The sequence below is a fragment of the Peromyscus californicus genome, unplaced genomic scaffold (genome assembly GCF_007827085.1).
Source record: "Peromyscus californicus insignis strain IS unplaced genomic scaffold, ASM782708v3 Scaffold_9__1_contigs__length_137607984, whole genome shotgun sequence".
In the NCBI taxonomy this organism is placed as follows: Eukaryota; Metazoa; Chordata; class Mammalia; order Rodentia; family Cricetidae; genus Peromyscus; species Peromyscus californicus.
Window position 1 is genome coordinate 100,710,128 of NW_026294617.1, and position 26,621 is coordinate 100,736,748.

Here is a 26,621-nt window from a genome sequence, read left to right on the forward strand (position 1 = left end):
AATTAATCATCTTGGTACACATTATTGTATCTCTTTCTTTGCCAAAAATTACTGCCGGCTCTCTGGTGGACTCCCTTGCCTAGTTACCTTGGATCCATTAGCACGGATTTGGTCTTCATGTTCTTGGCACAATTCCCACCCTTCTTATACAGATAGAAAAATAACACCTATGTGTATACTATACATTTCATGTTTTTAACTTATTTATATGCTTATAAATAAACAGCATATACATTTGTGTATATATACTTTTAGAAACTACTCCTACATAAATTCTTTGTAAAATTATTTTAAAATTTAGTCATGTCTTATATATTTTCTTTTCTTTTGTATATATTTGCCACTTTCTCATATATTTAATTGAACTCTTCTTTGTGTATTTATGACAGAAATGTTACCTTGGGAAAGGTAATCAGGGTCATTGTAGCAGTCCATGAAATCCTTCAGAGCCTAATGATTGGAAACGTAATAAAGTTGCTGATCTACTCTCACAAGACTGTTGTTAGGTTAAAATATAATTCTTATTCTTATTGCAAGAAAAATCATGCTACAATTTTCTGAGAAAATTCATTTTAAATAGAGGGGGAAGTACCAGGTGCAGGTGATGGATATTAGTAACCCCTTTCTCTTTCAGAGATGCTCTCTTCTGGGTGTGGACTGAGATTATTGCATCGTCGACAGAAACGGATCATTGGTGGAAACAATTCTTTAAGGTAGTAAAAGGTTCTTCAAGCCGATTTTGATATTACAAGATCATTAATGTATGTGTGTGCTACAAGTGTTCCAGACTCAGGGTTATTATGCATGGGGCTTGCTTTATCATTTTATAAATTAAGTAAAGATTACATTGATAGTGTTCCTGCCAAGATTTGTGTGCATTGGTGTTTTGCCTGAATGTATATCCATTCAAAGGTGCCAGATCCCCTGGAACTAGAGTTACAGACAGTTGTGAGCTGCCATGTGGGTGCTGGGAATTGAACCTGAGTCCTCTAGAAGATTAGCTGGTGCTCTTAACTGGTAAACCATCTCTCCAGCTCAGTTTTTCTGTCCTTTGATGTACATTTGATGCATATATATATATATATATATATATATATATATATATATATATATAAATGTTATATATACCATGTTATTACATCACTGTTTATGACTCATGGTATGTGTCATACCATGTACCTGTGAAGAGCCCTTTAATGGAGGAGAATTAGGTTCTGTTTTATCCATGTAAATGTTTATTCACAGTCCTTCAGAAGTTACCACTCCTCATAAATTTCTGCATTGGCCAGTGACATGGCTCACTGGGTTCAAGGTGCCTGTAACTAAGCCTGGTGACCTGAGTTCGGTCCCCAGAACTCGTGGTGGCAGGAGAGAACTGACTCCCACAAGCTGTTCTCTAACACACACACACACACACACACACACACACACACACACACACACACACACACACACAGAAACTCATGAATGAAAAGTCAAGAAAAATTACAATGGCAGCTTATTCCAAACCAGAAGTATATATCTGATGTATATAAACCTTGAAAGGCACAGGCACTGTGAATAGAGACCTTTAAGTTTTCCATTACATACCTACAAGTTAAAATTTAAGACAGATATAAATAATAGCACTACTTAATGCACATTTACTTTGTAAAGTGTCATATTAATGAGATTAAAAACTTAAACAAAAATCTACACGTCATTGTATAGCGTTTGAATATTGAAAGGACCACATGAGTTTTCATACACGGTGAGAACTTTGAGTTACAATTTTTACCTTATGCATCATTACTGGGGGAGGGGACAGCAAGGGATTACAGTGCACTCACTAAAGTCACTCTTGGTCCTCAACCAAACCAAGGAGTGTAGCTTGTGCATGCGTGCGCGCACACGTGTGTGTGTGTGTGTGTGTGTGTGTGTGTGTGTGTGTGTGTGTGTGTATGTGTGTGTGTGCGCGCGCACAGGGGCCAAGGCATGAATGAGGATATTTGTTTTTTAGTTGAGTGATTTTTAAAATGAATTGGCGGGAAGCCGGTACTCCTTTAGGGCTATGTGATTAAGCTACGTATGTGACGTAGGGCAAGTAGAGACAGTACACTGGACCTAAGGAATACAATGAAGACAACTTGCTTCCAAGAGAGTCAGAGACTAATGGAATGTATCGAGATACCTGTCGACAAGTTTTCGGAGTTGCTGATATCTATGGTCTATTGAGTTGTGTGGGCATCGTTCTCCACGTAGGTCTCATGGCTTCACTCTGCTTTCAGTTCTTCCTCCCACCTGCCCTGAAGCCATTGTTTTACCTGATGCTTTTCTTTTCTCTTCTCCTCTCTTGAATGTGTGGCTTGACTTCTAGGGGTGCTTGGCCTTGGCAGGCTTCCCTCAGGCTGAAGTCGTCCCATGGAGATGGCAGGCTGCTTTGTGGAGCCACCCTTCTGAGTAGCTGCTGGGTCCTGACAGCTGCTCACTGTTTCAAAAGGTGGGTGTCCCTCATTCCAAGCGATATGATTTCCTCTAGCTCACTCCATGCTCAGCAGCACTGAGGGTGGCAGAACCGGGCGATGTGCCTTCCCTGTTTGCCCCGCAGCGCTGTGACTATAAGGGAGGTGATGCCAGGAAGAAGAGCAAAGGGGCCTCAGGAAACAAACTGAAGTTCTCTGGTTAACACAAGTCTGGAACAAGGAAGAAGGGAAGGGAGGTTTGGGGAGAGGAAACAGATATGGTGGTGCTTTCTTCAAGTGTCCATCTAAGATATGCGGGTGTAAAGACATATCACTGTACTTTGGAGGCTGAGGCAGGAGAATTATTGAGTTTGAGGATAGCATGGGCTGAACACTGGGGTTATCTTAAACAAACAAGCAAGCACACAAACCACACACACAATCAAACAAAAATATATCTGGTGGAAATTCATGTAAACAGAGGGTTCTGCTGCCCACCAGTTCCGAGAAAAACACACAGAGGCTTATATTAATTATAAATGTTTGATTGATGGCTCGGGCTTATTACCAGCTAGTTCTTACATTTAAATGAACCCATTTCTATTAATCTATGCTTCGCCACGTGGCCTGTGGCTTAGCGGTTTTCTGACATCTTATTCCTTGGGTGGGTAGATCATGTCTGCTCGACTCCGCCCTTCATCTCCATCTTCAGTTTGGATGCACTGCCTAACCTTATTCTTCCTGGCTATTGGCCAAAACAGCTTTATTTATCAACCAATGAGAGCAACACATATTCACAGCGTACAGAAAGATCATCCCACAGCAAATTCATATCCTCGTAGAAGTAAAACTGATGTATATTATTTGGTTACCAATTCTGCGGTGGAAGGAATTTAGCTGTAGTGCTTTTAATGCTTCTATATTCTTGATGGTTTGTGTATTAACTTTCTCTGTACCCTCTTGAAAGCCACACTACATTATTGGGGGATTGATTAAGGCAACTCCACATAGTTAAAAAAGAGGTTTATTTTGGGGTAACTTAAAGCCAGTAAAGGGCTTGGTTACAGGATCGAGGAGAGATGGAGTGCAGTCCAGCGTTGTTCTCTGGATAATTCTGCTCTATCTACCATCCAGCATCCAGGATCACAAGGAACCAAGAGACCCAGCATATTCGAATCTCAGGTCTTAAGGGATCCCGTCTTGGCCCTGCCCCAGAGGCAGGTCATAGGTAGGCATGGCAATTACCGGAAGCCTCACTAGAGGCAGTACTTCCAGGTCAAAGCTGGAACAACTACCCACTACACTACATCTCTTTCATTTTTAGCTTTTATGGCATGTAGTCCTATTTTAACAAGAGTGTCCTCTTGTCCTGGACCTTTCATCAGTCCATTCTGAGCTCTTCCCAGCTCACTGAGCAAGCTGCACTAGAAGGTCAGTGTTCAGTTCCAGGGCTGTCCTTGAAGTGCCTCTCGCCCTCCCTGTTTCCTGTTTATTCACAGGCTGTAGTACTCATTTCTTTTCATTAATTTTGGCATTTAAAAATGTATGCCAACATTTGACAAATGCTGATAATTACTGAAGCATGGTGATGAACATAAGGAATTGAGGTATACTATTTTAATTTTATACATTGAAAAAATTGTTCTAATTAAGAGTTTAAAAACAATGTGTGCCATATGGTTGAAGAATTCTTCCAAGTAAAACATTCTTTGTCTCTTTTACACAACATTGTGTGGTGCATTTATATTTTACTGTGTGTTCATAGTCTGTCTGCGTAGATTCATCTTAACTAACATATGAACTGTCACTTCTGCTGTAGAACTTCACAATTTATTTATTCCACTACTAATGGGTAGTTATCCCTATTCTTCCAGTACTACAGAATAGTGCTGCAGTAGACATCTGTGTAGTGTTTGTTGGGTGTTTGATTATATTAATGCCTTCTATCATAAATTATATTCATATTTGTCTTAGGGTTTCTATTGCTGTGAAGAGACACCATGACTGTGGCAACTCTTATAAAGGAAAAACATTTAATTGGGATGGCTTACATTTTTCATAGTGTGACATGGTGTCATGCAGGCAGACATGGTGTTGGAGCAGGAGCTGAGAGTCCTTACCTTTTGGCTTACAGGCAAGAGGAAGTGGTCTGATTGTCACAGAGTGAAGCTTGAGCAAAGGAGACCTCAAAGCCCATCCCCTCAGTGAAACACTTCCTCTAACAAGGTCACACCTACTCCAACAAAGCCACACCTCCTAATAGTGCCACTCCCTTTGGGGCTTATTTTCTTTCAAACCACCACAATATCCTTTGCCTATTTTATATATCAAATTGTCTTTTTATAGTGGATTTTATTTTTGCATATGTTTTACATAAAAGCCTTTGTTGTTATGTGTTACAAATATCTCATCCTGGTATGAATCACACTCTTTCATTGTTTATAATTCCTTGGCTGCCTGATTTCTCCTTTTGTTTGGTAATGTAGGGTCTTATGTAGCCAAGGCTGGCCTCAAACTCACTAAGTAGGCAAGGAACGTCTTGACCTTTTGGTCTTTACTTCTCAGGTGATGGGATTATAGGTGTGCCCATCACACAGTTTTATGCAGTGCTGGAGATCTAGCCCAGGGCTCGGTGTGCTCTCTGCTGGCACTTGACCTTCTGAACTACATCCCCAGCCTTGTCTATGGTTCTTGTTAGTTTCTAAGAAGTTTTGTGCATATCATTAAAAAAAAAACTTTTCCCTAGCCCAGCTGTGGCAGTGCACACTTTTAATCCCAGTGCTCAGAAGGCAGAGTCAGGCAGATCTCTGGAGTTCTAAGCCAACCTTGTCTAGATAGGGAATTCTAGGCCAGTAAAGACTATATAGCAAGACCCTGTCTTGACAAAACAAAACAAGACATTTCCCCTAGTTCCATATAATGATCACGTTATCTTGCTTTTCCTTTAAAATATTGAAAGGTTTTTGCCTATAGTTTATTTTTATGCCTGCCATATAGTGTGAGGAAGGGGCCTGGTTCTATACTCTTCTTTACAGATGGTTTCCATGCTTTTCTGTCTTGAATGTTTCCATTTTCTCCCACTAACTTAGGTTAACTATGTCACACACTGAATTCTCACGTCCCCTTGCTTGTCTGTTGCTTTATTATTTGTAGAGTTGGGTTCCATGTTCAAGGTACTTCACAGGACAGAAATCCACATTCATGTGTTTGCTATGTTGGGTCTATAAGAAATATAACTAAGTCTGAAAATTCACCGAAATACAAGCTGTTTTAAGACATTTCTGTGTTATATGAGAGGCAGAGATGATGATTATAAACATTCACCACCTTAACGGGTACCTGCTGGATGCCAGCACTAGTGATCCAGCCGAGAACCAGACAGCTTGGATGCTTGCTCTTCATACAGTGTACCCAGGAGGAAAAGAGACAATATTTCCATGACCAAATTTAGAATACCATCTTTAAAGTGTATTCTTTTTTTTACCACATTATTAGATTCATTTGGCTTGCTACGTGTTAAGGTTCCTGGGGTCAACCCTACATCTGCTGGGTCTTGGAGCTGATACTCAGGGGTGTGCATGTAGGCCTTAGTCTTATGTACTCTAACATTTCTGTTCCACTTGTTTGGTGAATAGGACAGAATATGGTCTGAACATTTAAAAAGAATGACGAAGTGGAACATAGAATGGAGCTGACAGTTGCTTCACCTCATCTTGTTCAACACATTAGTTGCTAAACTGAAAATGGACCCTGATGATAAGCTACTTATACTTAATAAATAATGCATTTGGAGACAGAATTGTGGTGGCAAAAGGTGCTGACAGACTGATTCCAATAAGTAGTGCAGATAAGGGCAGAATAAAATGTCACCTTTCGCCCCAGAAAACAGTCTAAATACAGCACAAAGGAGAAGACTCATGGAATAGTGTCAAACACACCACTGCTGTGTCAGTGTGCAATGTGGTGTGTCACAGGTTGGTGGGCAACACCACTGCTGTGTCAGTGTGTAAATCAGTTTCTCACCCAATTCATTTGCTGACAGAACAGGGTCCAGATGAAGCAGCAAAAAGTCTGCTATTTGGTCTTCGCTCAAAAGACTGTTGGGAAAACAGCATCAGCTTTAGAAAGGACTGTGCTCTGTCTTTTGAGCTGCACATGAAGTAGATGACACAGAGCACTGGGAGGGGAAAGCAGGAGAAAGCAGGGAGCATGTGGGTGTTTACTGTTGCTTCAAGCCACAGATGCTAGCAGGATCTAGCATCTTATTTCCTTTTCATGTGTGTGTATGTGTTTGTGAATGGAAGTGTTCATGTGTCTACACATGTGCATGTGGGGCATGTGCACATATGCATGCATGCATGTGGAGGACAGAAATCATTGTCAGGTGTCTTCTTAACTGCTTTGCACCTCAGTCAAAATTAAAAAAAAAAACCACTATTATGTGCATGAGTATATTGGCAGCATGTATGTATATGTACCACATGTGCCTGGTCCCTGTAGAGGTCAGAAGAGGATGTTGGATCCTCTGGAACTAGAGTTATAGACAGTTGTGAGCTGCCATGGGGTGCTGGGAACTGAACCCAGGACCTCGCAAGAAAAACAAGTGTTCTTAACCACTGAGCCATCTCTCAATCCCTTCCACCTTATCTTTTTGAGATAAGGCTCCCACCACACGTGGAGCTCACCAATTCAGTCAGCAGGCCCCTGTCATCCCCGTCTCTGGTCCACATCCCTGGGCTCACACATGTGCTCCTGTGGCCAGCTTTTGTGTGGCTGCTGAGGATTTGAAGGAAGGTCCTCACACTCGCGCAGGGCGCACTTGACCCCCTGAGCCATCTCACCAGCACCATGCTTTTTCCTTGAAAGACAGTGTCTTAGTTTCTTTTCCTGTTGCTGTGAAAAGATACTCTGGCAAAAGCAACTTGAGGGAGAGTGGGTTTGTTTCAGCTCCCATGCAAGGTGTAGCACATCACAGTGGAAAAATCAAGGCAGCAGGAGCCTGAAACAGCTGATCACATCACAGTCACAATCAGAAAGCAGAGGGATGAATGCTTTCTGGGACTCAGCTCCCCTCCATTATACAGCCTAGGATCCCAAACAGGTAATGGTTCCACAGTGGATAAGACTTCAGCTTTGATGAATGTAATCAAGATAATCCCCACAGGAATGCCCAGAGGTCCATCTCCAAGGTAATTCCAGATTCTGTCAAGTTGGCAATTAATACTAACAGTCAAAGATGGAATGGACCATATGTAGGGTGTAGATGGTTTTTAAATTTATTTTTAATTTAATGTAACTGTTATTTTAATTTAATTTAATGTAACTGTTATTTCTCCCCTCCCTCCAAGCCCTCCCATGTATTCTCCATACATATCCCACCCCTTGACTCTTTCTCGAATTCATGGCTTATTTTTCTTTAATTATTGCACACACATACACACACACACACACACACACACACACACACACACACACACACACACTTAAGGGATTCATCCCCCTCATCCCCACAGAAGACTAATTTTCCTTAAGGACACGGTTATTTTTGTTTTGTTTTGGTTTCAGCATAGAAGTTGCATTCACATAGTAGAAGGCAGCAGGAGGTAGTGTTGTGGGATTGCAAAGCTGAATCTTTTGGAATAAGTATTTCGACACCAGTGAAAGTGGAAGAGAGGAGATGTCACCAGTGGCCCAAAGCCAGGACAGCTCCTGAAAAGCTCTGATGTGAGGTCTAATTTGTATTCTCATTTCACACTCTAAAAGCACAAGGTGAGGCAGGCAAGCACGATCTTACAAAAGCACACATGGCAGTCAGCAGGTTGTTAAGGACAATGACCCATCATTTCGTCTGTTTCTCCAGGTCATTTTGTTCTGGTAGCAAGTGAAGCCGGGCTTGACAAATGGGCAGTACAAGCTGTGCTTGAAGTAGACCACTGATAAATCAGTATGGAAAATTGATCTTTTCTACCGTATTCTACCTAGTAGCATAGTGATGTGGAGGCATGAGACATTTAGAGAATGACAGAGTAGCGCAAGTATTATGAGCAAAGTTACGGGATCTGTGGTTTGTCATGTGGATGGAGAAGAGAAAAGCAAGAAAACCCTGGCCTTCTGGGTTTGTGAATCTTTCCTTTGTTTGGTAATGGAAACCACCGAAGTTTTCTGGGCCTTGAAGTATGTTCAAAGAGCATTTTCACAATAGGGGTCATTGGGGACATTTAGGAGAGGTCTGAAGGAGGAAAGCAAATGGGTAAAGGTATTTTATAAGTTTGAAATTGCATGAAAAAAAAAACCCCCACAACTCTTATGTCTCTCGTATGCATTTTTCTGGAATGAATCAAAATTGCTTTTACCAATGATCAAGACCCACAGTGGTAGGAACTGGAAGGGTTGTGTGCAAGGACCCTAATTTCATATTTTTGTACTGGAGGGAGAACAGTTATATGGATGTTGTAATAAAGGAAATAGGAGGTAGCAAAGGAGAGGAGAAGGGAAACTCTGGAATAGCAGTCAGAAGTTTGTAGGATATAATAGAAGTTGGGATGTGGCCAGCAAGACTAGAATCTTGGAGGAAGGATGTTGAACCTTTTGTTTACAAATCATTTTTTCTACTCTGGCCTGCCCCTTCTAGATATTGCTTACCATCCATGAAGCTCTCTTTTATGCTTAAATAACATAGTAGATACTCATAAGTGCTCTTACATGATTAAAGTGTGTGCTCTGTCCCCAGGTGGTGGGTGCAGTTAAGAATTCGGGGCTTTTTAGAGAACAGTGGTTATTCTAAGTGGAGATCAACAGATAATTTTTTCCTTCTGTCATTTGGAATCCCTTTTATCTGCAGAGTATAAGATAAAGACAGATAATTAAAGATCAGAGGAACAGATTAGGATATCCAGCATTTTCTATGCTTTAGAAGAAATGGGAGATTCTTTTAATGTGAGTAAGAGGGAAACTGTTTGCTAGTATGTCCCATGTACAGCTGACTTGGTCTTTAGGCTTCTTTGGATCTGGTGGTCTTCTTGTTTGAAGTGTCTGAGGAAGCTACTCTCACTTTTATTTGAGTAAGTTTATTACAAGGCATATAGCCAGTTATTAGTTCTTCAAACAAGCTTCAAGTTTTGATTTTCTGGATTCAGGGGCTTTGGCTCAATTCTCCTTTAATCATAAAACAGTGAAATTTGCAAGGAGCAGTGGTCAGGCCCTGAGAAGTTCTTTGGAATTTCATTTGGAGATGCAGGAAAATAGGTTAGCTTAATTTAAGGCCTCCTTGGATGAAACCCGGATTTCGTATTGGCTTATGTTCCCTACCTACTTTCCTTTCATTCAGCACTGAGCCTCTGTCTATATAGAGATATGCACACTGGCCCCGTTTGGCTCCTGTTCTTGAAGTGATGACATGGACCAGCACTATAGAGCAGCGGTGTGTGGACAATGAGAGTGCTTGGTATCTGCTGTGTGGTTTGTCAGACGGATGAAACTCTTGAGGTTTGTTTAATCTTTCAAAGTCATCACAGCTTTGTATCAGAACAGTCTAGAGGAGATGGCCTAGGCAGGATGAAGCCCAAATTCTGTAGTTTTAGCTACTCAGCCTTACTCATTTCAGATACAGCGTCTTCATGGGTTTTATGGGTACTTCACTGGAGAACGGACAGAATTCTAGAAACCAACTCCCACCCCTCATAGGCCTCTCATACACGGTCACATGTCCAAGATGCAGGTCTACGCGAGTATGGCCAGGACAACTGACACTCATGAATCACTGTTTAAAGGTTTCTCTCTCCTCCCCACCCCCTTTTTGCTTGTTGTTGCTGCTGCTTTTGCCTTGTCTGGAACTCACTGTGTAGACCACAAGTTTCAAATTCATAGATCTGCTTGCCTCTGCCTCCCCAGTGCTGGGATTAAAGGGGTGCACCATCATGCCCCCCCCCCCCCCCCCCCCCGGTCCACTTTTTTTCTAGTGTTTAAACAATGACATTTGGGATATGGGTACACTACCAGCAATTTGAAGTAGAAGTTGAAGTAAATTAATTTTTTTAAATTTTCTTTTGAGATGTTTGTGGTATAAAATATCTGCTTTGCTATTTCTTATTCTAAATCATTACTACAAAGTACTATGAAATGACCTTGTGTCTACAATGGCACAGGAATACAACCGAGAGAAAAGTTTCTGACTTTTAAACCCTGGTAACTGCCCATGTTGATAACAAACACAATTCTGGAAGAATTAAAGCATGTGAAACAGCCCTCTCTCATTTCTGTAAGTACTCCAAATTTAATTTGCACAAGAATATCATTTTACCTGGTTTTATCTTTTTGACTTTTTGCCTGGAAATACCAGAGCAGCTACACATGGCAGAGATTACTGCTCTGCATGAAGGACTCTGTAAATACTTCTAAGTAGAAAGACTAATCCCAGAGGTAATGAGAGTTATGTTTAAAAATTGGTGTATCAAATGCATTCTCCACGAACTCCTGTATGATAGAGTTCTGAAGAACATGGTCTTTGCTGAGACCCATAGCACTAATCATACCAAAGCCATTTCCTGCATACATATTGCATATATGTCAGGGACAGTGCAAGGTCCCAGTAAGATGACTCCTTCCATAGCAATGGCAGAAGTTTATATAGGCAACTTCAGTAAAGAACTTTCTGCGTTTAATCGAGACACCAGAGAAAAAGCAGATTCTAGTGGTAGTGATGTGCGCAGGCTGATATAAGACACTATGATTTTGAGAGATGACTCCATGTAGAGAATAAACACAAATGTTCTCTACATATGACCCTAAAACCTAACCTAATTCTTTACTTTTTAGTTCTAGTAATTGTAGCAGGAATCTTATTAATAAAATCAAACCCAGGGCCAGTTATTGGGGTGAAATGCTGGATGGTCAGAGAGACAGAACAAGCCACAGCTAACCTCACCTGGCCAACTTCTCAGCTGGTCTTGTTTCCTCAGACTGGAAGCCTCTGTGTCCTCATATCCGAATGGCTCTCAGCTGAACTGTGCGGCTAGAAGCCTGAAAGCTTAACCAGCCAAATGCTTCTAGTTTCTGGTCCTCATGCCTTATATACCTTTCTGCTTTCTACCACCACTCCCTGGGATTAAAGGCTTGCTTTCTAGGATTAAAGGCATGTGTCACCATGCCTGGCCTTTCCAATGTGGCCTTGAACTCACAGAGATTTCTACCTCTGGAGTGCTAAGATTAAAGGTGTGAGTGCCACCATTTTCTAGCCTTTGTATCTAGTGGCTGTTCTGTCTCTGACCCCAGATAAGTTTATTAGGGTGCACAATATTTTGGGGAACACAATACCACCACAAGTAATTTGTTGTTGTTCATCTTAATGACAGAATGTCAGAGAAACTGGGATTATTAATATTACATTTCCTGAGCTGCCTGGTCTCAGATCCTCTCTTGCACAAACTTGTTTGGGAATTTCATCCAATTTTCATTTGTGGGCAGTTGAAGGAATTTCAACAAACAACCCAATGTCGTGTCAGCCAAAACTTAAAATGTTTGCTTTAGAAATTTTTTTTTAAATACAACATCTAACAATATAACACAAATTCAGCTAAGCTGGAAAGACTAAAATACATGAAAAAAGTTTTTCTTTACATTTTCTGGAGAAGCCTTGAGTCACACATATCTTTGACATCCAGAAATATACCAGGGCAAGGCTTCCTCCCTGAAGTACATAATAACATCCACGAGGAAGACTGGCTGTAGTAGACAGATACTTGATTGGAAAACTAGCCAAGGTTTTTATCAGATGTCCCTCAGATTCTCAAGCCTAATAGTTCATTTTAAGAATAATTGGAGTTTGAGCTGGGAAGACAGCTCAGTCTAATAAAAGATAAAATGCTTGCCTCGTGTCTCAGGTAGGGTTTCTGTTGCTGTGAAGAGATACCATGGTCACGGTAGCTCTTATAAAGAAAACATTTCCTTGGGGCTGGCTTACAGTTCAGAGGTTCAGTCCATTAGCATCATGGTGGACATGGTGGAGTGCAGGCAGGCATGGTGCTGGAGAGGTAGCTGAGTTCTATATCTCATGAAGGCAACAGAAAGTGAACTAACATACTGGACATGGCTTGAGCATGTATGAGACCTCAAAACTTGCCTCGACAACACACACTTCCTCCAACAAGGCCATACCCACTCCAACAAAGCCACACACACCTCCCAGTAGTGCTATTCCCTAGGAGCTTATGGGGGCCAATTACATTCAAACTACCACACCTCATAAGCATAACCTAAGTTCAAATTCCAAGAACCCATAAAAGCATGCTTGTATACCATGGATGGAGAGACCACAGACAAATCCCAGGAGCTGACTCATCAGATCACTGTCCTAGAGTCCCAGGACAATAAGAGACATTGTTAAACAAAGAGTGGGAGGCACCCAAGGAATAAGGCTCAAGGTTGCCCTCTGACAGGAACTTCTTAAACACAACAACAGCACAGGGACTAACCCCAGTCTCAAAAGATAGGAGTACACATAGATAAAGGAGACAATCAGCTGAGTCCACAGATTCATAGAGAATATTTCCCAGCTATACTTCAGACAGTGAGCTAATATCATACAGATATTATCCCCGAACATACAAGGAGTTGCAGAAATTAAATACCAAGTGGGCAAATGAACTGACAGTGTTTTTGGTTTTTTGTTTGTTTTTGTTTTTGTTTTTGTTTCCTTGAGACAGAGTTTCTCTGTGTAACAGTCCTGGAACTTGAACTTGCTTTGTATACCAGGCTGGCCTTGAACTCACAGAGCTCCACCTGCCTCTGTCTCCTAAGTGCTGGGAGTAAAGGCGTATGCCACCACCGCCCTGTGAACTGAACAGTTTTTTAAAAAAGGAGAAACAAACAAACAAACACTAGCCATCAAGGAAATGCAAGACTACGTTGAGGTAACCCCCCATTCTAGTCAGAATGGCTATCATCAACAAACCTGACAACAAATGCTAGAGAGGATATAAAGAGAAAAGAACCCTTAGCCACTGTTGGTGTGGGTGCAAATTAATACAGACATTGTGGAAATCAGTTTGGAGATTTCTCAAAAAATTAAGTATAGAACATATGTCCCAGCTGTTTCACTCCTGGGCATCTACCCAGATAACTTCATACCCTACCATAGAGATATTTCCACCCCCATGTTTATTGCTGCTCCATTCCCTATAGCAAAAAATTGGAATCAATCTAGTTATCCATCAACAGATGAATGGTTATCTGTTGTGTGACTCAAGTTATTACACAGGATATAAAGCTAATCGTTCTTTTAGTCTTAATTGTTATGGATTTTTATTTTTGATGATGGATAAGTACATAAAGATGTATTTGATACTGAAAGTCCAATTTGAAAAAGTCAGTGTGAAGCTCCATAGCTTCAGAATTGTTATTCAAATAATTGAGATGTATAGACTTTGGGTCTGGTTAATTTTGGTGCGATATCTATCTATCTATCTATCTATCTATCTATCTATCTATCTATCTATCTATTATCTATGTTTCCTTTCTTTCTTTCCTTCCTTCTTTCTATTTTTTTTTTTTTTTTTTTTTGAGATAGGGTCTATGTAGTCTTGGCTGTCCTGGAACTAGCTATGTAGACCAGGATGGCTTTGAACTCAGAGATTCACCTGCCTCTGCCTCCCGAGTGCTGGAATTAAAGTTGTGTGCCACCAATACTGGCCCTGGTGTGTAGATTTTTTATTTGCATTTTGTAAACATTCTAGAAAATTTTAAGATAAATTTATTGTAAAATATGTATTTTACATTTTGAAATGAATCTGCAAAAGCATACTTGGCATAAGAGTGAAAAACTCTCTGAACTTTAAAGATATATAATGATTGAAGTTGAAAATGGAGAGTGATCAGGAACCTCAGGGATTTATGCAGTTGATGGCTGCAAAATTATACAAGATGGTCAGAGCCTTATTTAGGGCCAACAGTCCTCTCCTAACACAGAGTAAATGGGGGGTTATATTTTAATGAGGCAGCCAGGAGTTAATTCCAGCCTCTAGGAGATTTCTACCAGCAAACTACTGAATATAAATGCTTTAAACTCAAGTGGAGGTCTTGGAAACTGTGGGACTTTCATGTTTTGTTAAGGAAAAAAAAAAGGTTTTTAACATTGAAAAATTAACGTTAACATTTTCTCCCTAGCAGTTAGATGCCAGTGTGAAATATGCAGATAGTTGATTAAAAACCAGGGTTAGTGTTCGGCAGGCAAAAAGAAAAGACTGGAAGGTTTGAAAAACTGTGATTGTGAACTTGAATGTGGTGGAGCACACCTGGAATATCAGCACTGTGTAGGCTGAGGCAGGAGGATATGGTTCCAAGTCTGGGGCTCAATATAGTGAATTCCCTGCTAGTCTTGCTACAGAGTGAGATCCTGTCTTAAAATAACAATACAAAATAAAATGCTAATCAACTCTGAAAGGTGTTGAAGATGCTCTAAGATCAGCTAAGATTGTATTCTTTATGTAAAAATGAGAACATATCCACCCCATTAGTATGCAAGCTTGCTTACATCTTTAGTAAGTGGCAAAGTTATAAGCACACCAAAGGATTATTTAAAACAAATTTATGACTTACTACCACTAAATGTTTATTTTTATATTCCTGCATACCTGGGGTCAGGTACAAATAAAAGTTCCAGAAGCCCTGGTTCTGCTGTAAGTAGAAGTCAGGACCAGTTAACAAGCAGCTGTAATCTTCAATGAGGAGGAAGTAACTAGGCGGATTGGCTAGGATATTCTGGGCCTGGAAGTATCATCTTAGGAATATCTGTTATCTTCACAATGCAGTTTAAATAGTAAACTAAATAATGTTTAAGACTGATGAAGAGTGCAAAAAAGAAAAGTGAACGTACAATGATTAAGTACACTGAGAATAGGAGGGTTGCAAGGAGAGGTGGGTTGCAATATAAATATTAGGGTGTCTAAGTAGGCTTCATGGAAGTGGCATCCAAGTAAAGAAGTAACAAAATACAGTGAGTATGCACTGACATAGTTCGGTTGCACTTGACTCACAAGGGGAGTAACTGAGGCTTCTTTCTGGGGTTAAGGTGGGTTGCACTAGCTCAGGGACACAGGTAGGTTAGCCATGTTTATGCCTCCATGCAGCAAGTGAACATGGCAAATCAGGTCAGAAATCCCGCGCTGTGTTTCTTTTGAAGCCTTTTCCATTTGGTAAGGGATTGACATCCTGATGCTTTCCCATTTGGTAAGGGGTTGACATCCTGATGCTTGGTCTTTCCTTATGTTCCACTCCCTCTCCACATTCGCTACTTCCTAGGAAATAGTCTTCTAGACTTAGTGAAGTCAAAGTAAGAGGATAGATAGCACTGGGCTTCGGGGGTGGGAAGCCGAGAAGTGGAAAGATGGTTTGCAGAAGGACATGACTTGGAATAAGATTTATTTTAATAAGATGTTATATTTTGCCGGGCGGTGGTGGCGCACGCCTTTAATCCCAGCACTCGGGAGGCAGAGCCAGGCGGATCTCTGTGAGTTCGAGGCCAGCCTGGGCTACCAAGTGAGTCCCAGGAAAGGCGCAAAGCTACACAGAGAAACCCTGTCTCGAATAACCAAAAAAAAAAAAAAAAAAAGATGTTATATTTTAACATCCCTAGCTGTCAATCATCAATTTTCATTATCTGAAAAAAAGCCTCACATCTGGCTCTTTCCTTTCAGGTATGGTAATAACACGAGGAGCTATGCAGTTCGAGTTGGGGATTACCATACTTTGGTACCAGAGGAGTTTGAAGAAGAAATAGGGGTTCAACAGATTGTGATTCATAGGAACTACCGGCCGGACAGCAGTGACTATGACATCGCCCTGGTTAGATTACAAGGACCAGGGGAGCAATGTGCCAGACTAAGCACCCATGTTTTGCCAGCCTGTTTACCTCTCTGGAGAGAGAGGCCACAGAAAACAGCCTCCAATTGTCACATAACAGGATGGGGAGACACAGGTAATACAAAAAAACAAAGAAACAAACTAGGAAAACTGGGCAGCTTCCTGTCTGGTGTCTACATGTTAGGATGTGCAGCGTAGGAGCTTAGATGGACTCAAGTTTGATGCTTGAAGTCTGCCAGCTGTGAAATGTACACGAGCCTAGATTTACATCCTGAGAGTGTTGGTTCAAATTCCAATGTCAGCACAAGCTGATAGAACTCACCTGCCAGCAGAATAGAAAGTGTTCTACAACTCTTAGTCACCCAGGCCAGTGAGAGGACAGCAAAGGGATTTAAAGTCCCTGGCCCAAGAATTCAATCTAGAATCCTATGTAGTTTCGAAAGCTCTCCACAAGATTGAAGTAGTGGGCTCAGTAAAGGGCTTTGGTGTTTGTTCTCTTTGCCAGGGAACCCCCATTAAGCTGACTTTTAAGATTTCCTAAAATTTGGCCAGGAAAGAGCAAAGCTTCTTCAGTGGAGGGAGACTAAAGTCGAAGAGAAACATTGAAATGTCTCCCTCATCCTTTCTGCTCCCAGCCTCTAAGTAGTGGTAGTATTCAACATGGGTTCTTAGGTGAAGGGAGCAGCTTCAGCTGGTTGTATTGCTGTGGAGACAAACTAGTGCACATCAAGTAGCAGATACTCTACGACAGGACTTAAAATAGACCAAGGTATTGCTAGGATTAGGTGCTCAATTAAAAAAAATGAATATGAAGGAAGAAATCTTAGGTTGGTGGCTTTCTATCAAGAAAATTCACTGATAATCACACTCTTGGAAAAAGTGTCCGGCAAATGTTGGAAATGTGCTTTGTATGTACCATCAAACCTCACTATGGAGCAAGCTAAACTTTCCTGTTTCTTCACAACACTAACAATCCCTCTGAGAAGGCTGTTGTTTCTAACTGTGATTTTTTTCATGGGAGATGATTTGCTTTCCTTTAGATACATCGAATGACCAGGACAGTACATTTTCTAGGATGGCCTAGTTACTCCCAGTTAGTAGACTGAGAACATGGAGGACATAGCAATTGTACATTTAAGCCATTCCACAAATAATGGTCTATCAGGGAGCAGACTATATGAATACCAGGTGGTGTGACTTACGCCTGTTTATAGGGGAAATTATGTGCATTTGTATTTCTAACCATCCTTCTATACATACTGTCACACCCCTATGTTAAACAGCTCCCACCATAGTTACTTAGAAGTACCCCCGTTTTGAAATCCCATCAATGCTGCAGTGTTTTAGGATTACTAAGTGGTCAGTGTTAAATGGGGCCATTAGCTGAAATCTCTAACCCAGTTTTCTTTGGTCTGAGCAGGGCGTGCTTACTCAAGAACTCTACAACAAGCGGCTGTGCCTTTACTCCCCAAGAGGTTTTGTAAAGAGCGTTACAAGGCTCTATTTACCGGGAGAATGCTCTGTGCTGGAAACCTCCAAGAAAACAACCGTGTGGACAGCTGCCAGGGAGACAGCGGAGGACCACTTATGTGTGAAAGGCCCGATGAGACCTGGGTTGTATATGGGGTGACTTCCTGGGGGTATGGCTGTGGAATCAAAGACACTCCAGGTGTTTATACCAGAGTCCCTGCCTTTGTACCTTGGATAAAAAGCATCACCAAACTGTAATTTATGGAAAGCTCAAGAAGAGTAAAGAAAACTGATGGGAAGTACCCAGTCTCTATTTGGCAGCAAGCCAGGGAAGACACCACCTGGAGCCCAAGATCCCTCCAGCAGTTTTGGGGTGCAGGCACTTCAGTGTAATGCTGAGTTTTATCATCTTTGCCTATTGTAATTTTTTAAGTTTATAAATTTGACCTAAACTACTTAAAACCAGATCTTACCTACACTAAAATAGGCCTATCAAGTTTGATAGCTTTTCTCCACAAATTACCTTAGCATTTGTTAAATGAGGAAATCAGGGGACATAATGGGACAAACTTAAAAGCTGGAGTAGATCAAGTCATTTACTTAACGATTTACTCACAAGTACATTAGTAACAAGCAAGTCCCAAAGACATGTTTTTAGCCATCTGTAAGCTACTACCAAATCCTCATTTCCCCAAAATACAGTAGACAGGTTATCACTTGAATTATACTAGTGCTTGGACTATGGTAGGAGAGTGCCATCTACTGGCACTTTCCAGTAAGCCTACAGGTTTCTCAAGACTAACCAGTCACAACCCATTTTATACATGCAATAAAAAAATGCATACATCCTAAAATGGGGCACACACCACGTGACCTTATAACTTATTGACAACTCGGGAAGCCATGGAGATCTTACAGTGGTCCATTTCAAATGGGAAAGCAGGCTAAGTGGGATGGCTAGTGGGAATCTGGACTCCAAGTTAGAATCCCTATGCGGATGGATCCCTCCTCCATGGTTCCCAAGATAATGCTATTATACTCTTGAACATGAGTATTGTCAGAGCCTTCTCAAATCCCAAACTCATTAACATGGTGAGGTTGTCACCCACTTTGATATGGCTGTAAATAACCATTAGGTATCTGTTGTCACAAAGCATGCCCCACCAAATGCTGTACTCTTCACTCTGGTGATGCTTGAATGCCTTGTCTTTCTAAAACCCCATCCTCACATGGCACCTGCTTACAGAAGGGCTTGGGGAGCAACATAGATTTTCTGTAAAGAAAACTATACACTGTTTGTCTGTATAATTAAGTTACACTCTAGAAGGTTATCCCCGTAATTTCCTGTGCAAATGTCCCCTTTTTCAGAACTCTCATAGTCTCCAGAAATAAACAGTACACATTCTTATTACTCATCAACCAAGCTTTATTTGGCTTATGAAAGACTTTATATAAAATGAAGGTCAGGACTGTATTGAAAACATTGCCGTACTAACATTAAAAGTACTCATTTCCAAAATTTAAACGTGAAGATCCCTTGTAAGGTGCCCGGAAGATCTCAACCACTTTTATTTTGCTTTAAACAATACCTGCAAGAAAAGAAAACCAACCATTACAGAATATCCGTGTACTTCCCTCACAGTCCTGAGGCCCTATCAGTTCAGCGACTTTCTACACAATTGGCCATTATCTAAGTGACATAATATCAGCCCAAGTGCAAACCGCGCCTAATCGCAATAACGGCTTTCTCAACACCCAGAACCCCGAAAACACTCAAAAGACGAAACTTACCTTAACATGTCTTCCATCACCCAACGGCAACGAATTCAGGTTACCTAAAAACATACATTTCAACCGTTTAGTAAAGCACGTCCAACTTCCTGGCACCGCGCCAATTCTTAACAACTTAGAATGTTGCTTGCTCAAGTCAGAATCTGATACCAATTAAATGGTGACAGCTTTGCCAATAACAAGAACATGCTCTTCCATGGCTAGGAAGGGAGACTGCCACAGCCGGCAGGTCCCAAAGATACATGGAGTTCCGCAACCCAGCAGGTCAACTCCCAAGGGTGTCACTCACCATCCGATCAAACAGTGGCGGTCCTCGGCGTGGCGCCGCCTAACCCCGGGATCGGCTTCACATGGCCGTGGCCTGCGTCCTAGCCCTCACCACGCTCCTGCGGTGCTAATGACCAGAGGCGTAGCCTGTGCTAGCCCTCACCATACTCCTGCGGTGCTAATGACCAGCGGCGGCCATAGCCTGTGCTCGCCCTCACCACGCTCCTGCGGTGCGGACGGCCAGCGGCCTGCGTCGCAACGGCCCCGTGTCTCCCGCATCTTGGCCGCTCACAAATGCGGGCCTAACGGTCCCTTCAGCGTGGGGATTACACACGACACGCAGCAAAGCGACCCAGACGGAGCGAAAGGGACTTCAACGTGCTGCGTGCGCGCTTTTATAGTCCCGGTGACGCTTTCCCGAGAGCCTCCGCGCGAGGGGCGTGGCCTAGGTGCCCTTTCCCGACCTCTTCCGTGCCCAGTCACTTTGATTGGCTTCGGCGTCCGGGATTCGCGGGGCGGGTAGCGAGGTGGGTCGGTGGAAGGAGGAACACAAATCCCAACCCCAAATTCTCGCGCTGTCTGAAGTCTCGTTGGAGCGCAGAGATTTGTGCCTCCTGGCTGCGTTCTTTACCAGGTCCAGCTTCCGGGCCCTGCGGCCTCCGGAACGTCACCTCCGGTGGCGCAGCTCCTGGCCGGCCCCCCGGGAGCTGTGGCAGCGTCGCCTTTGCCTTGCCCGAGGCTGCCGTTTCCGCTGGCTCTGGCGCCCCTCCGCTGGCCCTTTTGGTCTGATCTCGTGAGGATTTTCCCCGCGACACCGCGCACAGGAGGTTTCTCGGACACAGAGGACCGGAAGTCGTGGGCAGCGCGAGCATCGGTGACGCGCAGACCCTCCTCCAACCGTCTTTTCTGGAGGGAGGGATGCGGCTCTCCCCTCCCGGGTGCAGTCAGTGGAGTCGCTTTGGCCAAGGCGAGGAAGAGATTTCCCTTAGAGCAATGCCCGTCTAGCCATACCAGCCTCGTCACCGCCTTTATTCCGGTTTGAGACAGAGTAGAGGGTCCCGGGGAAACCTGTAGTGATGGACCATTTGAGGCGGCAGTTGCTGTCATGGAGAACGTTACAAAGCTGTAAGGGAGAGCCGCAAAAGCTTCAGGAGGTCACTCACTCCATGCCTGGAGGGATGGAGTTATTTAGAGCAATTCTGTCCTGGAGTCCCAGTGAACAAACTTGGAACGTTTGCATTTGAAGGACCTGGAGGTGTTCATAAAACTCACCGAGTTCACAGAGTCTCTCACTTTACTCCACACGTCATTAATGATCCGAAAGAACTAAACGAGGCTTAAATACCTAAGCACGGTCGAGGACTCTGCCCAAACACACTTCATTAAACTCTGGTGTAAATTGAGAGTCTGTGTTAGTCCCGGAGCTGGGAAGTCTGAGATGAAGGGGCTGGCCTGTAGATGGTAGTCTGCGTCTTCCCGTGGGTTTTTCCTCTGTGCCTGTCAGCACCTGCCAGGTTTGATTAAGTCCTACTTTAGAAACCCCATTATTAATACAGCAACTTACAGAGAGTAGGGATTAAGGTTGCAACGTAAGTTTTGGGAGCACAATTTGTTATAGAACCGTATGTTTATGCTAAGACGTCTTACTGAAGATGTTAAATAAAATTAACATTTCCGTTTTGTTAGATAGCGAGGAAGAGATAAATGAGAGTTTACATACTAGAATGTTCCTTTGTTTTGTCGGAAACGGGGCTTTTAAAACCTGCCTTTGGCCTCTCCCTTGCTTTGTTCTTGGTCTTTTCTTGACTTGTTACCCTCCCCGCACCCACATCTCTTACCTGTCGAAATTCTTTTCCGATTTCATTGTTTGGTCAAGTATATTGACCATAGTATTGTTATGAAAATGTTCATCCCTAAAACTGCATTTGATTTTCGACATGTAGTAATATTTGCATTTTCTTTTGGCATCTGTTTTTTTTTTGTTGTTTTTTTGAGACAGGGTTTCTTTGTAGTTTTGATGCCTGTCCTGGATCTCGCCCTGTAGACCAGGCTGGCCTTGAACTCACAGAGATCTGCCTGGCTCTGCCTCCCGAGTGAGTGCTGGGATTAAAGGCGTGCGCCACCACCACCCGGCATGGCATCTTTATTATAAATTCCTGTGAAGACCTTAATCGAAGTACCTGGCTGAAAGACTTGATTTAAGTGAGCACTTGAGACCATGGCCCAATGCTTTGAAGTGTACCATATCTATTTGTGACACTGAAAAAGATTTGGATTTGTTACTAGAGCTTGGGATGGCACTTCATTTGTGAGTGCTTACCTATCAGCACAAAACCCTGGGGTCAGTCCCCAGCAAGGCATGTATTGGGCATGGTGGCACATATCTATAACCCTAGCGCTAGGGACTTTCAGAAGGTCAGGGTCTTCCTTGGCTACCTAGTAAGTTTATGGACAGTCGAGGGTACATGAGACCCTAGCTCAAAAACATTTATTATTATTATTTAGTTTAAAACATTATTTGGGGGCGGGGGCTGGAAATATAACTGAGAGGTGGAGTGTTTGTCCAGTATGCACAAGGCCATGTGTACAATCTCCAGCACTACAGGGAAAAATAAAATTAAAAAAACAATAACAAAAGTCATTTTTCTCCCTAATTGTAGCACCAATTTCATCATGGATTTTATGACTTGATTTCAAGGTGTAGGGTAAAGAAAGGGGAGATCCTAGTTTGGTTTTTGTGCTGTAATAAAACACCATGACCAAATGCAGCTTGGAGAGGAAAGGGTTTATTTGGCTTCCAGGTTATAGTCTATCATTAAAGCCAAGGCAGGCACTCCAGGCAGGAACCTGAAGACAGGAACTGAAGCAGAAACCATGGAGGAATGCTGCTTACGGACTTGCTCTTCTTGGCTTACTCAGCTTGTTTTCTTATACAACCAGAGGACTAACCTGCCCAGGAGTGGCATTGCCCACACTGGAATGGACCCTCCACATCAATCATTAATCAAGAAAATGCCTCACAGACAAGCCCACTGGCCAATACCTTGGAGGCATTATCTCAAACCAGGTTCCCCCTTCTCAGATGCCCTAGCTTGTGTCAAGTTGACAAAAATAAACAGCACAGAGGAGAAGGTATACAATAATGGTGCAGGGAAGTAATAGACATTGCCCATTCTGGGTAATACAAATGTATGAGCGATAAGTCATGATGATAGAGTGCATTCTGATATAGTAGGGTAAAAAAAAAGTCTATCACTCTCAGGTCTTGTTCCTCAAAGTCTACACTGTATTCTGACCATGGGGAGTGGGGGAACAAGACAAAACTGTGCTTATCTAATTCTTTTAGATAATTAGATAAAATCAACACTGTGCCACTTTTTGCAAATTTTCTGTAAGTCTAAAACTTTAGAAATGCTTTTATAGTCGATCATATCTCTTTTAAGACAAGTGCTACGTTAGTGATGGTCCATCTTTACTATGGATTTGAGACAGAGATAACATTTCTAATCAGTGGAGATTTGAGTTTAAATTCAGTGAATTCCATCGCTACCACGCCAAGGTCTTGAGTCTTAGAATACACTTGAGAGAATGTGGAAGTAGAAGAATTGGAAATTACTTGTAATGAAAGTTAATTTCATTTACCAAGGATAAAATGAAACGGGGAGAAGCGAACTTACTGGGCATATTTCCCTTCTGCATTTGAATGAACTGAACGTTTCATTGTAGAATACTCATTCTTCAGCTGAGCTCCTTCTATAAGCCTCGTTCCCATTTTGATTTTAGTGAGGGAACTAGTAATAATCAGAAAACCATAATTAGTATTCATTTATCCCCCTCTTAAATGAAGACTGACTTCCATAGGAGAAACCATAGTCAGAAAACAGCCTGAAGCTTGTTTTTTCATTTTTACCTAATTTCAATTCTTACTTAATTTTATTTTATTTAATTTTTGTTTTACTTAATTTCAGTAGTGTTCCTTCATAGGAATGCACCTAAGCATTCAGTCATTTGTGATTTCACAATGTGATCCTACTGCAAAGAAGACTGTTTTTGCTTTAATGTAATGTGATAGTTCTTCCCAGTCTGTGTGTGTGTGTGTGTGTGTGTGTGTGTGTATTTTCAGTTCAAAAAAGCCTTGTTTGTTAAATATTTACTAGACTCCAGCAAATATTTGTTCTGCAGACAAACCCTAGCTTAAACAGACATTCCTTTAACACAAAGTAACAAGTGCATGGGAAAGTGCTCAGTGTCATCAACTATCAGAGAAATTCAACTGAAAGCCAGTTAGGATGACTGTTATAAAAAGAGAAAGCAATAGCCAATCTGGAGAGCTGGAGAGGAAGGAAACCTTAGGTACCCCGTGGGTCTGGGACGTTCACTTGGTGCAACTGTTATGGAAAATGCTGCACCATTTTCCTAACAAGAAAGGAGTTGAAATGTGTACGACATTCTGGGAGAGGTCTGGGCTGAAGAAACCAATCAGATAATATAAATAGAAAGAGGGAGGAGGGACTAAGCATTCCTCTCAATCTACCAGAAAAAAAAAAAAAAAATTACAGAGACTTAAAGAGGGTCGGGTCACGAGATCCTGAAAAATCTAAGTTTTCAAAGAAGGAAGCTGTCCTGTTAGTAATACAGGCAAAGTGATGGCTGAAAAGTGAGCCCTGGAGTGAGCAATACACAGGCTATTTGGGGGTCTTTTAAATAAGAGTTGCAGGGAGAATGGAGGGAGAATAATTTGGAAAATTCTGAGAAGTTAAGCAGTGAGAGGAAGAGCATGGAATAGGAGAGAAATGAAGGCGTTCTAAGTCGGCATATGGTGGGATGGAAACAGATAATGCTGGTGGAGAGCATAGGTGAACTGGAGCTAGTGCACAAAGGCCAGAGCTGTCTAAGGCAGTGGTTCTCAACCTGTGGGTCACGGCCCCTGGGGTTGCTTATCAGGTATTACATCATTTGTGGTTCATAACAGTAGCAAAATTACAGTGATGAAGTAGCAACAAAATAATTTTATGGTTGGGGTCACCACACCATGAACTGTATTAAAGGGGTGTAACATTAGGAAAGCTGAGAACCACTGGCCTGAGGTAACAGCTAAGGACTCTACAGAAACACAGGTGGGAATGGATGGTGGCTGGCTATTGGAAGTAATGGTGTAAACTTTTGACTGTATTCTTCTATCGGTTTGAAGTTTTTTGTTCTTGTTTTTGTTTTTGTTTTCAGGGCAATGCAAAGGAATGCCATCAACTTCTAGTTAGGACAAGGGAGACTTGGAAATTTGGAGGGAAAGGACAGAATATAATTAGAGGATAATGTCACTGGACTTAGAAATGTAGCCGAATTCTTGGATTCAGTGGGAGTTTATTGGAATTCTTGGAATGAATTTGAATTCAAACCTAGCCTGATTGTGTATTTTCTCCAGAGCATGTTCAGCTGCTTAGGTTCAAGAGTGCAGCTCACAGGGGTTGACTAAGGGAGGAGAGACAGGGCGGATTCCTGCATGGGAAGAGCTATATCGATTTCTTATGGAATTTAAGGGATGAATGAGACAGTAGCATCAACAGAACTGGAGGTGACAATGTGTCAGAAAATTTGGGACTTGGAGTACCTGTGTAAGCATTTGGCATCAGGAAACACCCAGCATGTTTACTACGACATCAACAAGCGGCTTACTGTGTCTTTTATGGTCTCTCCAGAATAACTGGAACTGCTCAGGTGTTCTTATTAAAAATTAACTGTGTCACTTTAAGAATGAACTCGCTTGTAGGACTTTCCTTACATATCAGTGAGATAGGATGCTATACACATGTGCAATTAAATACTTAATGTCTCAAAAACGTGGCTTTTTTCTTCTCTGCCATTTCCAAATGACTTACGAGGCTTTCTCTTTCACTCTTCTTTTCTTTTTGGCTACATTCATGTGTGCAAAAATTATTTAGGTAACCGTTGATATAGCATATTAAATGAATGACATTTTTGGAATGTTTGTTATCTGACATCTGTAAACTACTTCATGCTTTTTATATCAGGTATATTAAAATCACTTTGGAAGTTTAATGGTCACTTATTAAATTCTGCTGCTTTTCTTTGGTTGTCACAATATACATCATAGATGCTTCATGGGGTGAGACATTTGCTCTACTAGCCCATCCCAGTGTAGAGCAGTGAGAGGAACTGATACTGAAAACGTGATGGAATGAAACATCAATTTTATGTGGCCACTAGGTGGTGCTATTATCCTACTAGTTAATCATGTTTAAACCTCTAGAAAATTTGAATTAAATACCATTGTTTATTATCGTGCATGGATTTATTGTTGTAATTTATTGTGAATAATTATGTGAAAGTGCCAGAATTCCTAATGGCTCCACAAGTCTGCCCCATGGACTCTTGTTTTATATAATAATGAGTTTTGAAAATGATGAGTTTTGAAAAATCTTGATTTTTATTAGCAATAATTTCAGAGCATATCCTACAAATAAAACTAAAATACAACATGCCTTTCTTTTGTAAGATTTTATTTTTAATTATGTGTATGTGTGCATTTTTAGGTGGGTCTGTGTCTATGAGTGCAAAACCCAGAAGGGAGCCTCAGATTCTCTAGGGCTAGAGTTACAGGCAGCTGTGAACTTCCTGAACAGGATGCTGGGAACCAAACTCAGGTCCTCTGCAAGAGCAGCAAGTGCTCTTAAGTACTTTGTATTAGAATGGCTTACGGGCTGTAGTCCAGCTAGTCCAGCAATGGCTATCTACCCCGGAAGGGCCATGAATTCAGTAGTTCAGTCCACTGGGTTAGAT

At 41.8% G+C, this 26,621-nt stretch overlaps 1 protein-coding gene, 2 long non-coding RNA genes and 1 other non-coding gene across 4 annotated transcripts in view; 2 read left to right on the forward strand and 2 right to left on the reverse strand.

Moving 5' to 3' along the window:
- Positions 1-19,176, forward strand: part of Prss12 (serine protease 12) — a 62,814-nt gene extending 43,638 nt beyond the window's left edge. The window contains exons 8-11 of the mRNA XM_052730846.1: positions 635-713; positions 2,357-2,479; positions 16,130-16,410; positions 17,716-19,176. Coding sequence (XP_052586806.1) covers positions 635-713; positions 2,357-2,479; positions 16,130-16,410; positions 17,716-18,023 — 791 coding nt within the window. The 3' untranslated portion in view covers positions 18,024-19,176. The remainder of the gene's footprint in view (positions 1-634; positions 714-2,356; positions 2,480-16,129; positions 16,411-17,715) is intronic.
- A 21-nt stretch (positions 19,177-19,197) lies between these two features.
- On the reverse strand, positions 19,198-20,193 carry LOC128105599 (uncharacterized). The gene is made up of 3 exons (XR_008216391.1): positions 19,846-20,193; positions 19,557-19,600; positions 19,198-19,354 (listed from the first exon to the last, which is right to left on the reverse strand). It is a non-coding gene; the product is annotated as an uncharacterized LOC128105599 (long non-coding RNA).
- LOC128106812 (small nucleolar RNA SNORA24) lies at positions 19,675-19,804 on the reverse strand. Its single transcript, XR_008216859.1, has one exon. It is a non-coding gene; the product is annotated as a small nucleolar RNA SNORA24 (small nucleolar RNA).
- A 1,030-nt stretch (positions 20,194-21,223) lies between the features above and the next one.
- On the forward strand, positions 21,224-25,880 carry LOC128105602 (uncharacterized). Its single transcript, XR_008216393.1, has 2 exons — positions 21,224-21,337; positions 25,047-25,880. It is a non-coding gene; the product is annotated as an uncharacterized LOC128105602 (long non-coding RNA).
- The last annotated feature ends 741 nt before the right edge of the window (positions 25,881-26,621 follow it).